Source organism: Papio anubis, chromosome 1 (genome assembly GCF_008728515.1).
Source record: "Papio anubis isolate 15944 chromosome 1, Panubis1.0, whole genome shotgun sequence".
Classification (NCBI taxonomy): Eukaryota; Metazoa; Chordata; class Mammalia; order Primates; family Cercopithecidae; genus Papio; species Papio anubis.
In genome coordinates this window covers 24034779-24050549 of record NC_044976.1, presented here as the reverse complement: position 1 = coordinate 24050549, position 15771 = coordinate 24034779, and the positions used below count along the sequence as shown (strand labels likewise).

At 52.3% G+C, this 15771-nt stretch overlaps 1 protein-coding gene across 2 annotated transcripts in view; it reads right to left on the bottom strand.

Annotated features, from left to right (window-relative positions):
• MAN1C1 (mannosidase alpha class 1C member 1) overlaps positions 1 to 15771 on the bottom strand; it is a 173069-nt gene that overhangs the window by 22724 nt on the left and 134574 nt on the right. For both annotated transcript variants that reach the window (XR_004183332.1, XM_031665644.1), the window contains exons 5-6: positions 10495 to 10589; positions 5396 to 5513 (exon numbers count right to left, since the gene is read on the bottom strand). Coding sequence is in view for 1 of the 2 variants with exons in the window: in XM_031665644.1 (XP_031521504.1) it covers positions 5396 to 5513; positions 10495 to 10589 (213 nt within the window). In the remaining variant the exon portion in view is untranslated. The remainder of the gene's footprint in view (positions 1 to 5395; positions 5514 to 10494; positions 10590 to 15771) is intronic.

The following is a 15771-nucleotide window of genomic DNA, read 5'->3' as shown; positions in this document are numbered from 1 at the left end:
GGGTCCTTTTTGAGGGGTTCTTTCGGGGAGGGTTTTTTTTTTTGAGACAGAGTCACACTCTGTCACTCGGGCTGGAGTGCAGTGGCATGATCTCGGCTCACTGCAAGCGCTGCCTCCCAGGTTCAAGCAATGTTCACGCCTCAGCCTCCTGAGTAGCTGAGATTACAGGTCTGTGCCACCACATCCGGCTAATTTTTATATTTTTAGTAGAGACAGGGTTTCACCATGTCGGTCAAGCTGGTCTCAAACTCCTGACCTTTTTTTTTTTTTTTTGAGACAGAGTCTCACTCCATCACCCAGGCTGGAGTGCGGTGGCGCAATCTCAGCTCACTGCAACCTCCACCTCCTGGGTTCAAGTGATTCTCCCGTCTCAGCCTCCTCAGTAGCTAAGACTACAGGCATGCACCACCACGCCTGGCTAATTTTTGTATTTTTAGTAGAGATGGGGTTTTGCCATATTGGCCAGGCTGGTCCTGAACTCTTGACCTCAAGTGATCCACCAACCTCGGCCTCCCAAAGTGCTGGGATTATAGGTGTGAGCCACTGTGGCTGGCCTACGGAGGGTTCTTTTAAAGGTGGGGTTAAGTGACAGTAGCTCATTTGTTAGCTTTAGGTAAAATTGCCTTGCTAATAGGTCAAAAATAGTCAAATCCAGCAATCCCACTATTGGGTATATATCCAAAGGAAATGACATCAGTATGTTGAAGAGATTACCTATATTCCTGTGTTCATGGCAGCATTATTCAAATAGGCAAGATATGGAATCAACCTAAGTGTCCATCAACAGATGAATGAATAAAGAAAATGTGGTATAGCCAGGCATGGTGGCTCACGCCTGTAATCCCAGCACTTTGGGAGGCCAAGGGAGGTGGATCACTTGAGGCCAGGAGTTTGAGACCAGTTGTGGCAACATGGTGAAACCCCATCTCTACTAAAAATACAAAAATTAGCCAGGCATGGTGGCACAGGCCTGTAATCTCAGCTACTCAGGAGGTGGAGGCAGGGGCACTGCTTGAACCTGGGAGGCAGAGGTTGCAGTGAGCAGAGATGGCGCTATTGCACTCCAGCCTGGACGCTGTTTAAAAAAAAAAAAAAGAAAGAAAAGAAAATGTGATACAGTATAGGCTAGGGGTGGTGGCTTACTCGTATAATCCCAGCACTTTGGGAGGCTGAGTTGGACAGATTGTCTGAGCCCAGGAGTTTGAGACCAGCCTGGGTAATATGGCGAAACCGTCTCTACAAAACATACAAAAATTAGCTGGGTGTGATGGCACATTCTTGTAGTCCCAGCTACTCAGGAGGCTGAGGTGGGAGGATCGTTTAAGCCCAGGAGATTGAGGCTGGAGTGAGCTATAATCATGCCATTCCACTTCAGCCTGGGCAACAGAGTGAGACCCTGCCTCAAAAAAAAAAAAAAAAAAAAAAAGAAAATGTGGTATACACAATGGAATATAATTCAATCTTAAAACAGAAAGAAATTCTGTCATTTGCAACATGTATGAACCCAGAGGATATTGTGTTAAGTGAAATATGCCAGGTCAGAAAGACAAATACTTGATCTCACTTATATGTGGAATGTAATAAAGTTGAACTCATCGAAGTAGAGAGTAGCGGCCGGGCGCGGTGGCTCACGCCTGTAGTCCCAGCACTTTGGGAGGCTGAGGTAGGCAGATCACTTGAGGTCAGGAGTTTGAGACCAGCCTGAACAACAAGGTGAAACTCCGTCTCTGGCCGGGCGCGGTGGCTCAAGCCTGTAATCCCAGCACTTTGGGAGGCCGAGACGGGCGGATCACGAGGTCAGGAGATCGACCATCCTGGCTACCAAGGTGAAACCCCTCAGCCTCTACTAAAAATAGCTAAAAACTAGCCGGGCGGCGGCTGGTGCCTGTGGCCCCAGCTACTCGGGAGGCTGAGGCAGGAGAATGGCGCAACCCTGGAGGCGGACAGTGAGCTGAGATCCCGCCGACCTGCAGCCTGGCCACAGAGCCAGACTCAGTCTCAAAAAAAAAAAAAAAGAACTGGCTCTACTAAATGGTGGCACTCAATCCCAGCTACTGGGAGGCTGAGGCAGGAGAATCGCTTGAATCCTGAGGCGGACGTTGCAGTGAGCTGAGGTAATGCCACTGCACTCCAGCCTGGGTGACAGAGAGACTCCGTCTCAAAAAAAAAAAAAAAAAAAAGAAGTAGATGTAGAGAGTAGAATGGTGGTTACCAAGGGTTGGTGAGACGCTGATCAAAGGATATAAAATTTCAGTTAGGAGGAATTAAGTTTAAGAGATCAGCCAGGCGCGGTGGTTCACGCCTGTAATCTCAGCACTTTGGGAGGCCGAGACGGGCGGATCACGAGGTCAGGAGATCGAGACCATCCTGGCTAACATGGTGAAACCCTGTCTCTACTAAAAATACAAAAAACTAGCTGGGCGTAGTGGCGGGCGTCTGTAGTCCCAGCTACTCAGGAGGCTGAGGCAGGAGAATGGCGTAAATCCGGGAAGCGGAGCTTTCAGTGAGCCGAGATTGCGCCACTGCACTGCGGCCTGGGCGACAAAGCAAGACTGTCTCAAAAAAAAAAAAAAAGTTTAAGAGATCTATAGTATAAGACATGATGACTGTAGTTCATAACAATGTATTATATTCTTGAAAACTGCTTAGTGCTAAGTGTTTGCTAACTTAAGTATTCTGGCCATTTAAAAAACAGTAAGTATATAAGGCAATCAAAAAAGGTCCAATACTGGCAGTTTCATATGGCCCAGTCTAGTAATATGCTATTTTATCTGATATCCTGGAATCATTTCAGGGGAGAGGCTTGGGCTCCTGAATAACCCATGCCCTAACAGGCATTTCAGGGTTTTAATAAAAAGAATAATAATTATAAAAAGCAATGACAGCTGTTAACCTTTCTCAGTTCCTTTGAGCCAGATCCGTTATATACATTATCGCCAACCCTCATAACCGACAAGGGATTATCTCAGTGTAACAGACAAGAAACCTGAATCTCAGATAGGTTTGGTGACTTGCTGATGGCCACCTGGTCCTTAAGTGGCAGAGCCAGGACGTGAATGAATTCTGACAACATAAACCATACATATTCCTGCCCGACACAGGGCAGCACTGGGCCAATGCAGATCAGGGTGGTGACCACGGAGCAGAGGCTGCCCCAGCTGGAGCAGGAAGAGGCTGGGTTTGCAACCTTTGGGACTCTGAAGGTGGGAAGTGGAATCCAGGAGGGCTTTATCCATAGTGCCTGCTCTCCGACAATGGTTAAATCCTACTCAGCACATCCTAGCCAGCACAAGACCCCTCGGGAGAGAAAGGCCCTTGGGACCACCCTGTCTCATGTTGGTAGAGTTATGTGTGTACAGGGCCGGGAGTGCGGGACAGCCACCTTTCTGAGTCAGACCTTCCTTTCCAGGCGACAGCACTTGGCTTTGCCACGTCAGACTTCATATCCATTTATGTTAACGAAGTCCATTACCGGGACAGGAATGTGCTTGTACCTGAGTTACTCTCGACTGTCCTGGTGGTGAGCAGTGAAGCAGACTAAATTGGCTCCCCTGGAGGGCGCGGGCGCTTCTAGAATTTGGGCCAATTTGTTGACTGCCAATAATTGCCTCTGTGGGAGGCATGATTGGGGGATGAAAATAGCCAGAGTATGTAAATGTAGAGGAGACAGAGACAGACGGATGGACTCTAGAGCAAAAGCCTGCAGCCTGCTCTATCAATCTGGTCTGGAAGGAGCCAGCACGTCCTGGACTTCAATCACGGCTTTATCACTGACCAGCTGGATGGCCCAGGGCAAGTGACTTGACCTCTCTGAGTCTTAGTTTCCTCCTCTGTAAATATGGGAGCACCAGGAAGACCCACCTCACAGGGTTGTTGGGAGGAGAGGAGCTATTATAATGTGCCTAGCACATAGTGGGTGCTCAGGCAGGGGTAGCTATTACTCCAGAATAACCAGGGACTGGAGTGAGTTCCCTGTACCACTCCATTCTGAGCTGGTCAGAACCTTCCTAGAGGAGTCTGACTTAAGAGCAATGGAAACAGGGAGGTTGGGGGATGGGACTTGGAGGTGGGGAAGGATCAGAAAATAAGAGCTACCGGGAAGTGAGGTTAAACTCACTGCACGAGCTTTCAAACGGGGGAGTTTCAGGGAGGCAGAGTCCCTCTCAATGTAAGGAAAACACTTTTGAAGGAAGGGCTGCCAGGAGGATGAGCTGTTAAGCGTGGCAGTGAGCTCCTTGTCAGCGAAAGTAATCAAGAAGAGGCTGAACAGCTCTTCTTGAGCTTCTTAAGGACACTCAGGTGGACTCCTACAATGAGTAAGTAGTGCTCCCAAACCATGCGTCAAAAAGCACATGAATGCGTATTAAAAATGTAGATGCCTGGCCCTGGAGCGAAGCCCAGAAATCTGTTTCCTCACAGCTGAGCCAGGTGATGCTTTGAGGCTGGATGGCGACATGATACTGGGAGCCATGGGGTAGCTGTGGGAATCGATCATCTCCCAGCTGCCAAGCTGGGAGCTGTGGCGTAGAGGTGGGAATCTATCAGTCATCTCCCAGCTCCCATACTGGTCTAAGAGGCGGGCATTCCAGGGGGAAGACAAGGCTTTGGGAGTGGCGCCGCCACAAAGTTCTCCCTGGAGGGCTCTAGAGGATGGGCAGGGCTTCCATCTCCCCAGGCAGCCCTCAGGGAGGGACCGTAGCTGCTGGAGCCTGAGTGCCATCTGAGGGAAGTGTGAGCACTTCCCTTTTTTGGATTTAAGGTCAGACCTACAGCGACCCTTCCAGGTAGTGGGGGCTGCCCAAGGCCAGTTATGGGCAGCTGTCAGGGCTGACTGGTGCTCTCAGCTTCCCGTGTGGCCTTGAACAGCAGGAATGAACAGTTGGGGCATCTGTCATGGCAGGGTATTGCCATGCCAGCCTGTTGACGGCATGAGCTAAACAGGCACAGGGAAGAAGGCAGGCAGATCTCACATGGAAAAGCTAAACATCTCTGGAAAGGGGACTTCTGCACCAGGTGGCCAATTCCTGCCAATGCAAGGTGGTGCCTAGATTTCAGTTGCACTTTCTCCAGACTTCACATATGGGTGGTTGCCACTGAGCTGACGCAGACCAGTGAGAACCTTTTCCCCAGCAGAATCTTGTCTCTCCCTTTCCCTCTGTAGAATCTTACTGACTCTGTGTGCTCACCTTCCCTGCCACCTGGCGTTAGGGCACAGAGAGATGCTATTTGCTATCTTAGCAGTAGCTTGGGCTCCCGGGCTCCCCACTGCCCTCCTGCTGATCCATGAGGGAGGACACATTCGCCTCTGAAAACCCCGTGGCAGCTGCACGCTCATCCCTCTGCTCGGCAGGAAGAAGGTGGGAGCTGTTTGGGAGGGAGTGGGGAGGAGACTTGCCTTTTCAGCGAAGACCTGGTTGCCAGAGAGCTCGGTGAGGTGTAAGAATTCCAAGTGCAGGGATCCAAACTCCGCCAAGATGCTGCTGCTGCCGGCCGTGGCCCAGCCCCAGCTCCCGCTGAAAAGACAGAAGCAGCCCCCATCATCCCGCCGCTGGCCAGGCCGGCTCCTCTGCTGAGAGTACCGGCAGCTTCTCGGTGGGGGCACCTACTACGTGCCAGGCACGGAACCAGGAGCTTTTGCCGTAAAATTCCAGTGAATCCTCCTGATGAGGACACTGAGATAAAGTAACTCACTGAGGGTCATTTGAACCCAGGCCTGACTTGGAATATTCTCTGTTCCATCATCAAGCAACCCCTGTAAAAGTTAGGAACTCGAGACCTGGTACAAGAGTTATGCTGAATTTACAGATGATGTGGTTAATGCCGTCGGGGACCACAAAGACCCCACAGAACACCCAGTTGCTGTCCTCTGGCTGAAGGCACCGGATGGCTCACAACCACTGGTGGTTCTGCATGTGGAGGATAAACAGTGCTGTGATTTGGGTGCAAATGGGGCCGATGAAAAGCAGTGCCCCGCCTAGCTCTTTCCCTCTCCCAGCACACTGTCAGTGCTGCCCACGGACACAAAACGGCCCCGGCCTGGAATTTCATGGAACCTACATGAGACAGGCAGGGAGTTCTGGTGTGACCACACATCTGGAGCTGTGTGCTTTCAAAGACAAAGAATGCAGAGGCTGGATCCTGGTTAATCCTCACAGCTGCCCCTTTTGCAAATGGGGTAAACAAGGCACAGGACAGTGATGTCCCCCGCCTGAGATCACACAGTAATTCGAAGAGCTGGGATCCAGCGCTGGCTCTGATGCCAGAGCCTGTGCTAACTGCTGTGCAGCTTGCTTCTCTTTTGATCATAGGATAGGGAACAAGGACACTGCCTTTCCAGGAGCATTCATTTACAGTCTCCCTGAGATCTGGAGCCAGAAGGTGCAGGTTCAAGTGTCACTCAGCTGGAGACCTCGGGCAAACCACTTAATCCTTGCTTGCCTCAGTGCCTGCCTCCGTAAGACACGGCGAAGGTGATGCCTCCATCTCCTAGGTTCATGCCTCCTCCTTCCTGGGCTTTTGTGGGGATAAAGAGGAAAGGAGGGTGCAGAATGGGGGTGGTTCTGGGCAAGCTGCTCCCCCTCCCTGCGCCTCAGTCTCCTCTATGTATCATGATTATCTTTCCTGTGGGACATTTAGGACAATCAGGGGCACATGGTCTCTGCAGGAAGGCTGTGGACAGAGGTGGGGTAGAGCAGGGTGGAGTGACGTCCTCCCATTTGTAGCAGCTCTGAGGTGCAGTTAGTGTGGAACAGGTTGAGGGACTGGCTCTGCCAGGGGCACTCTGCTTCCTTGCTGCTGGTCGCACTGCCCTCCCAGGAACTGGCCTGTCTGCCCCTCTGTCTCCATGGACGGGCTTAGGAAGGCAGGCGTGGCGGTGTGGAGGTCACTGTTTGCCACTTGAGGGGTGCTGCTTTTCCTGGGGTAGGGCTGGGGCTCCCCTGATGCTGCTGTTCTCTCTTAACTCCGTTCTTGGGGCTGGATGTGGTTTCTGGGAAAGTAGGGACACTTACCAGCCTCCCAGCTTCTGGGAACAGATGGAGGACTCAGGTTTTGAGATCTTTGGGGTCAGGTGACCTCAACACATGTAGAGACAGCCACCCCCTTCATCCTGGCTTGGGGCAGAGGACAGTGGGGGAGGGATGGGTTGCACAGGAGGGGAAACTTGGCTCCTGATCTGAATAAACAAAAGAACTTCCATTTATTGAGCCGCTATAATGTGCCAGGCACTGGGGCAAGCAGTTTACATCATTACTTCATTGAAAGCCCATAACATGAAGCATCATTCATACCCCTATGCAAAGGAGGAAACTGAGGCTCACACAGGGAAGTGAAGTGTTCGAGGTCAGAGGCAGAAGATGATGGAGACAGGATTCAAACAGGTCTGCTGGGCCTCCCACCCTAAGACGGCCCTGCACTCACCCAGAGGGAAAGAGGGAGCTGCCATCCTGCCCCCTCTCTGTCCCTCTTCCCCCAAGGCTAGCTGAGACTTCTCTCTCCAGCTTGTGATCTCAGTGAGTCTCAGAGAGCTTCCTGAATAATTCATTCTTCCTGCATTCTCAGGGAAGTTTAAAGTAGGAAAAAGCCACCAGCCCTCCAGCTGTCTTTTGTTCTCATTTTCCCCCACGTGGGCCTCTCCTTCCTCTCTCCCACTCTCACACGCTCACCCTCCTGAGTGGGCTTCCTGTGGTGGAGACGCCCTGGCAGACAAGTGAGCCGGCCTGGGCAGAGGCAGGCAGGTGGCCGAGTGCCTTTCCTCTCCCGCCCAGCTTCCAATGCTGGCTTCTCCGGGTCCCAGCAAGGTGACCTCGGGCAGGTTGGTTAACTTCCCTAGAACTCAGTTTCCTCATCCCTTAAGTGACAGCACCCACACTTCATAGAGTTATTGTGAGGTATAAATTATGCATGTAAGTATTGTCATTTTTATCATTATGTAATTATGCACATGTAAATGTTGTTGTTACTAAGTTTCTAATCTGTGCCAGGTGGTTCTGGTGGTTCTTATTTTACCTTCACAACCAACTTCGGAGGTAGACACCATTATCTTTATTTCATAGAATGAGGGCGAGGCCACACAGTAAGTGGTAGAACTGAATCCAATTCCAAATCCTAGGTGTTCTGTGCCCCAAATGCATCTGCTCTGGGCAGCATCCCAGAGACCAGGAGGTCCTCTGCTCAGCCCTGTGAGCCAATGGGCCAGCAGGAAGCTCTGCCCTCCTCTCCCAGCCTTTCAAGTGCAAGTGGGCGCAGAGCCTGTGTTCTCTCTCCTGGCAGGAGGGGCTGCTCCACAATGCCCCTCCCACCCTGGCTATAGCTTCTAGGCAGGTACACTCATGAGTATGGTGTAATCATCAACTTTGGAGGCAGACAGACTGGGCTTCTAATTAAGTTTGCTTTGCTGCTGTGTGACCTCAGGTAAGTTACCTCACCTCTCTGAGCCTCAGTTTCTTTACTGGTAAAATGGAGTCCCTGTGGTTGCTGTAAGGTTGAAAAGACAATCCATGTCACGTGCTCACGTGATGCCTGACGCACAGTGACTTCTCACCAGACATTTGCGATTGTGAAGACATGTCTATTTGTGTGTGGCGGAAGCATGCACGTGTAAACGGATATTCGTTTGTGAATGTGTGTGCCTGTGTATGGATGCCAGCGTGTCTGCGACAAAGGCCAGCTTGTGTATCCGGGCCTTTATGATCTATAAGGGTGGCAGGAGAGTGTTTGCATGTGTGTGAGAGAGCATGAGTGAAAGAGACCGACTTGGCTGCAGAGGTCCTTGCACGGGCCGTCGTCACTCTCCCAGGCAGTCCAGTGTCCCTGAAGGTCCCAGGTCAGGCTGGCCCTGCCTCAGTCTCCCAGGCCAGTCTGTGCAGACACCAGGGAGGAGGTGCAGCTCAAACCTGCTGGGGAATGGCCTCCCCTCAGGGTCCTTCCCACCCTGATGTGTAGGGCAGGGCTGGTTACCTACTCTCCTGGAGGGCCCACGTTCTTGCCCCTCCTGTCAGGGCTGCCCACAGTGAGCCCTGCCGGGGGCAGGTGCAACAACAGTAGCCCAGCTCCTGCCAGGAGGCCCCCTCTGAAGAGCAAACTCAGTGCCACATGGGCCCATATAGCCCTGCCACTCTCCGAGGCAGGCATTTTTAGCAACAGCCTCTCTTACCAAGAACAAAAAGGGGGATGTTGCCAGGAAATACACATGAACGCACATGGCATGGAGAACACACAAACAGCCTAAAAGCAAACGCACTTCCTTAATCAGAAATGTCAGGATTCGTGTCAGATCAGGTCCCTGCTCTGACAGACCTAGGGAAGGGCTAGGGACAGAAGAGGAAAGGATGCCCCCAACGAGGTCCTACCCCAGACCCGGGGAGGGGGAGCCAGAGGACAGTGTGTGTGTGTCTGGGCTTCATGACAGCTGGCCGTGTCTCTCCAGGATCAGTGTTTATGGAAGAGGGATCTGAGCAGAGATCCAAGAGTCCAGCTCTGAGGAGTCAACCCTGGCATCGAGACTGGGATTTCTCCAGCCCCTGAGAGCACCCCCCTCCCTGGTCTATGGTGAGATTCCAGGGAGCTCACACCCTGGGAATTCTTCCCGACCACAGGGAGGACAGTTGATGAAGATGCTGAACATGCCAAGCCCTCTTTTTGCAAGACCAGAGAAAGGTGGTGAAGCCCTTGAGGCTGACATGAAGGGTGGAACCTCCCCAGGACAGTGACCGGAGCTACAGGTCCTCCAACCAGAGCCCAGGGCCCCTGCCTCTCCTCCTGGACAGCTGGCTGAAGCTTCTGTTGGGTTGAGAGTCCTGAGATGAGAAATTACTTCAGGAGATGGGATGGGAAGTCTGGTACGGTGGAACATCACGGCCTTCCTAGGGTTGGGGTTGTTGATGGGCCTTGAGGATGGCCCCAGAGAGCTGCTGGGTGCCCAGGGATGTGGCTTCTATTAAGTAGCTCCATGCAGCCCAGGGACAGTGGCTAGGGCTCCTTGAGAGCTAGGCTCCTGTCCGGGAGGGCTGGGATCCTGAGATCTCCTAGCAGCTTCGGGGACCTCCTCACTGGGGGAGGAGGAGGGTGTGATGTGCCTGTTGGCTCTGGAACCCCAATGGGGGAAGAGAGTGTTTGGGGCCACTGTGGAGGGCTCTTAAGACAGCACTGTGGGATGTCCAGAGGAACTGCCCCTGCCCACCCCAGGAGGTTCAGGCTTATGTGGACTAAACCCTGAGACCCAGGTTTAGTGACAAACACCTGTCCGGGAAAGTCGTTGGCACTTTTACTGTGCCACTGACTCACTGTGGCTCCCAAGGCAGGTATGGTCCTCTCCCTGAGCCTGTTTCTACATCATAAAAGAACGAGCTTGACAAAGGTGGTTCCAAGGGTCCTCCCTCCTGCTTGCCTGCCCACTGCCCCTGGAGCCTCCTCACCAGCCCCACCCAGAGAAGACACACAAGCGGCGGGCAAGGTCGCAGCAAAGCCCCCGTGGGGAACGAGATGGCGTCCTACCTTTTGAAGCTCACCACACCCTTTGGGATTCCTGTGGGGGTGTTGAACGCCGGCAGGAGCTTCTCTCCCAGCCTGATGGCCTTTATTCGGAACACCTGTAAAGGAGGGGTTCAAAGGGCTTTTGACTCCAGGCTGGGTGAGGGCAGATCAACCCCAGAACTGCTGCAGGCAGGATGAACCACCCAGGGCTGCAGGCCTAGAGTGGGCGGCAGTGCTGCAGCCCACCAGCTGGGCCCTTCCAACTGCTGGCCACGTGGACTTGGGCAAGGTACTTCTGAGCCTCAGCTTTTGTCCGTAAAATAGGATAATATTGGCCTTCTTACAGAGTTGTTGAGAGAAATGAAAATTAGATAATTGTGGCAAAGCATCTACCACAGTGTCAGGACTCTGGTGGCAAAGGCTGGATGCTGCTCATTGGGACGGGGTGGCTACTGGGAAGATGAGGGAGAAAGCAGTGAGGTGCCGGGGGCGGGGGGCACCTCCAAGTCCAGATGAAGACCTGGCAGAGACGGGCCGGTCTCCAAAGGTCCGTACCTGCCCACACTGCAGGACGATACCACAGGCAGAGGGCATGGGAACGGGTAGTGCCATTCGGACAGACTGTCAAGAGCACTGGACTGGGAGCCAAGACCACCCTCAGGTTCCAGAGACCACTTCCTCCTGGGCGACAGTTTCCCTCTTCCTGCGTAACAGCAGTGGACAGGCCTGTCCCACTTTGACATCCTGATCCTGCCCACCGTTCCTATTTCACAGACGGGGAATGAAGGGAGAGGGTGAGTAGCTTATCCTCAACCACCCACAGGATAGCAAGGGAGCCACAGGGAGATCCCAGGCGTCACGGCCCCTGCCTGAGGCTCGGACCCCTTCAAACTGTTCTGAGATGTCTGATTAATTCAAAAGGCCCTGTGACCTTCTGACCCAGCCGTTTCCTGCCTGGGAATTTATTCTGAAGAAATAATCGAGAATGTTGTAAAGATTTATTTATGGCCGGGCGCGGTGGCTCAAGCCTGTAATCCCAGCACTTTGGGAGGCCGAGGCGGGCGGATCATGAGGTCAGGAGATCGAGATCATCCTGGCTCACACGGTGAAACCCCTTTTCTACTAAAAAAAAATACAAAAAACCAGCCGGGCGAGGTGGCAGGCGCCTGTAGTCCCAGCTACTCGGGAGGCTGAGGCAGGAGAATGGCGTAAACCCGGGAGGCGGAGCTTGCAGTGAGCTGAGATCCCGCCACAGCACTCCAGACTGGGTGACAGAGCAAGACTCCGTCCCCAAAAAAAAAAAAAAAAGATTTATTTACTCCAGCACTGTTCAGAATAATGGGAAAAACTGGAAGTGTTCTAAATATCAAACAATAGGAAAGTGGTTAGATAATGGCTCCATGCAACAAAATCCCATGCAGCTATTGAAACGATGCTGTGGGCTGGGCGCGGTGGCTCACACCTGTAATCCCAGCACTTTGGGAGGCCGAGGTGGGCGGATCACCTGAGGTCAGGAGTTGAGACCAGCCTGGCCAACATGGAGAAACCCCGTCTCTACTAAAAATACAAAAAATAGCCGGGCGTGGTGGCAGGCACCTGTAATCCCAGCTACTCGGGAGGCCGAGGCAGGAGAATCGCCTGAACCTGGGAAGCAGAAGTTCCAGTGAGCTGAGCAAGACTCCACCTCAAAAATAAATAAAATAAAATAAAATAAAATAAAATGCTGCTATAGAAGAATATTAACAGCAAAGAAAGGGTTTATAATCTATTAAGAGAAATACATTTCAAAACGGAGTAATTCAACTTTGGTAAAGATCCCGTGGACATGGAAGAAAGGAAAGAAATATAACAAAATATTAATAATGGCCTTCTAGGGGGTTAAGCGTATGGATCATTTTTGTTTTCTTTTGGCTCATCTCTATTTCCTCTGTGATTTTTATAATAAAAGAACAGCCACAATAAATGTTATTTATTTTTAAAAGATGAGACACAAGCCCCTAGGAAACCACTCAGAGTGGGGAATACACAGGTCTTTTCACTTCTGGAGCTTGAGGGGGCCCAGTTTGCTGACCTCCTGTGGTCCTTGCAAAACAAAGCCTTCTTGAGTCCTGCCCCGGCTCCCCGACAATTAGAAATTGCCGAGGCAGCTGTGTAGGGAATGCAGTGGGAGGGGAATTTCAGGACACTTTAAAAGGGATGTGGACTTGAGGTCTCTGAGGTGGGGGTGGCTTTCTTCTCGTGGGAGGGAGGGGCTGCGCTGCGTCTGGCAGTGATGGGTCAGAGAAGATGAGAATGTCTAGTGCCAGACAGAGGGGCCCAGAAGCGGGCACAGGGACCAGCCCCATCAGATCCCTTGGGGAGCTGGTCTAGGATTCAGATTCCAAAGCCCAGAATGACAGACAGATCTGCTCTCTGGGATTCTGGTGCACAGCCAGGCTTAGTAACAACAAAGGGCTCTCAAGGCCCTTGGTCGCACTGAGGCTCTTTACATCTTCATTTGCCCCCAGGGAGGCTGCCCAAGGTGAACAAACGAACCCACCAGAACCACAGCCCAGATGCTGAGGCTCCACGTAGCCGTCTGGCTGCCCTCAGCCCTGGGGATGCTGAACTAACACTTCTTAGATGCTCCTCTCTGCCAGCAAACCACATCCCCTCCTCTGAAGGCCCTGCTGCTGGCTGGCACTGCAGGTCTCAGCTGTCCCTGGAAGGATGTTGAGTGAATGTGTGCGGCCAGGCGTGCCCGGCCTCAGCCCTTGCAACAGCCTGTGGGGAAGGCGCTGACCCACTGTGAGGATGAGAAAACTGAGTCTCAGAGGAGCAACTTGCCCAAGGTTGTGGAGCTGTTAAGGGGCTCTTTTCCAGGACACCAAGCTGTCTCTCCAACGCAGAGATACAGCCTAGCGGCCACAATTCCAGAACAGGGGTGAGAGAAACCAGTAGGAATTGCATTCTGTGAGGTGGGAAGGGCGCAGGGCTGGGAGTCAGGGCCCAAGTGCGGATCCTTCCACTTCGCAGCTGTGTGGCTATAGTGCGCCCCTTAGAATAGTGGGAAAAACTGGAAGTGTTCTAAATATCAAACAATAGGAAAGTGGTTAGATAATGGCTCCATGCAACAAAATCCCATGCAGCTATTGAAACGATGCTGTGGGCCAGGCACGGTGGCTCACGCCTACAATCCCAGCATTTTGGGAGGCTGAGGTGGGTGGATCACCTGAGGTCAGGAGTTCGAGACCATCCTGGCCAACAAAGTCAAACCCCATCTCTACTAAAAATACAAAAATAGCCAGGTGGAGGAGAAGGGAGGGGGAAGGAAACCTCACTGCACCTTGGTTTCCTCGTCCGCACAACACAATGGTGGCACGTGCCCCGCTGCTGCAGGGGTCTTTGTGGAAATCAAATGAGAGGATGTAGAGAAATGGATGTGCTTTGTAAACTGTGAAGTGCCGTGCCAACACCACGTGTGCAGCTGTGGTTATGCAAGTTATTCCCATGGGCACTGGCTCTCGGTAGGACTGGCCTACCTAGCAGGGGGTCTCCCTCTCAAGCTTCATCTTAAGCAAAGAAAGTCCTCAGCCTAGAAAACTGTGGGGTCTCCTTCACCCTTCATTCCACAAACCTTTGTGGGAAATTTTAAGAATGGAAAGATCCACCCAACAGGCACCCACTGCATGTGAGCTCAAGGACTAAGGGAAGAGGGAGGCCTCAGTCTAGTGTGGCTGAGCCCGGGTGACAAGCAGTGATGCCATGCCAGGCTGTGATCCAGGCCCATAGCACAAAGGCCACAGGGTCAGGAGTCAGGGCCAACACAGCCCTCAGAGACTGTGCGACCCAGAGCCAGTTACTGCTTCTAAGTCTCAGTTTCCTCATCTGCAAATTGGTGATAACAGGCACCTGATGGGGCCATCCGAGGCTCCAGTGAGAAAGCACATGAGGAACACAGCATGGCATCTGGTTCAGGGAGGTGTTCGGGGGACAAATCAGTAAGGTGTGGCCAGATGGCAGGTGCTGCACTGACTAGCACAGGAGCCTGCCTGGCCACCCAAGGGTTCTGGCCACGTTGGCCTCTCCTTGAGCCTTCTGAGCTGTTTTTCAAGTCACAGGTGCTCCTGTCCACACCCCACTATCTGGTCTATGTTCTGGAAAGCTGAGCTGCTGGTGCCTTCTAGGAAGTTGAGGCCTCAAAGCAAGTTCTCAGAACCACAGATGCCCTTGAAGAGGGAAGGGAGGAAGGGAAGAAAAATGGCAGGGAACATGCATGATGGATGGAAGGAGAAAAGGACAGAAGAAAAGATGGATGGAAGGAGAAGGAAGGAAGACAAGACAGAAGGAAAGATAAATGGAAGGAAGGATGGAAGGAAAGATGAACGAAGGGAAGGAAGGATGGAAGGAAAGATGGATGGAAGCAAGGACGGAAGGAAAGATGAACAAAGGAAAGGAAAAATGGAAGGAAAGATAGACGGAAGGAAGGAAAAATAGATGGAAGGAAAGATGAATGGAAGGATGGAAGAAAAGATGGATAGAAGGATGGAAGGAAAGATGGATGGAAAGTGGGGAGGGAAGGGAGGAAAGATGGACAGAAAGAAGGAAGAACGGAAGGAAAGATGGACGGAAGGGAGGAAAGATGGATGGAAGAGAGGGAAGGAAGGAAGAGGCAATGTGTCTCAACAGCGACCAACTCTTTCCTGAATTGCTCCCCACCAAACCGCCCCGGGAGTCCTCAGTTGTGTCCTCCCCTCTTCCTTCCTGCAGGCCATCTGCACTGACCACGGCCAAGCAAGGAGGCTGGGCACATGCCCTGAAGAACACGGATGCTTTTTCTGCTCCTTCTGTCATTTTCCTGTCCTGGAGTTTTCAAACGAAATTCAGGCTCCGGGCGGCTCAAAGCCGAGGGCTTCCATCTACAATTATTTGGGGACAAATTGGTACAAGCGCTAATCTCTGCTGAGGAGATTATGCTCGATGGAGAGAGGCCTGGAGCAACTGCAGAGATAAGGCGCCCGCCTGTTGCCTCGAAACCCTTGACTTCAGCCCCTGGCACCTTCACAGATGAAGGAAAGTGGAAATGACTTTCCAGACAGCAGCGGTGGAGGTGAAGAGGGATTATTCTGTGGCTTGCCCGCCTCACCTCTATGGCTCCTTGGGTGGCGGGGGGGCAGGCATCATTATTTGTCTCTGGGTGGTCAGAGCAGGGAGGTGTCTAGCCTCACGGCAGCCCATCTGAGTAATGGGGAACAGAACTGACCAATGACTGATGTTTTGGGGACTCAGCCAACCTCACCACCAGATATCTGGGCTGTG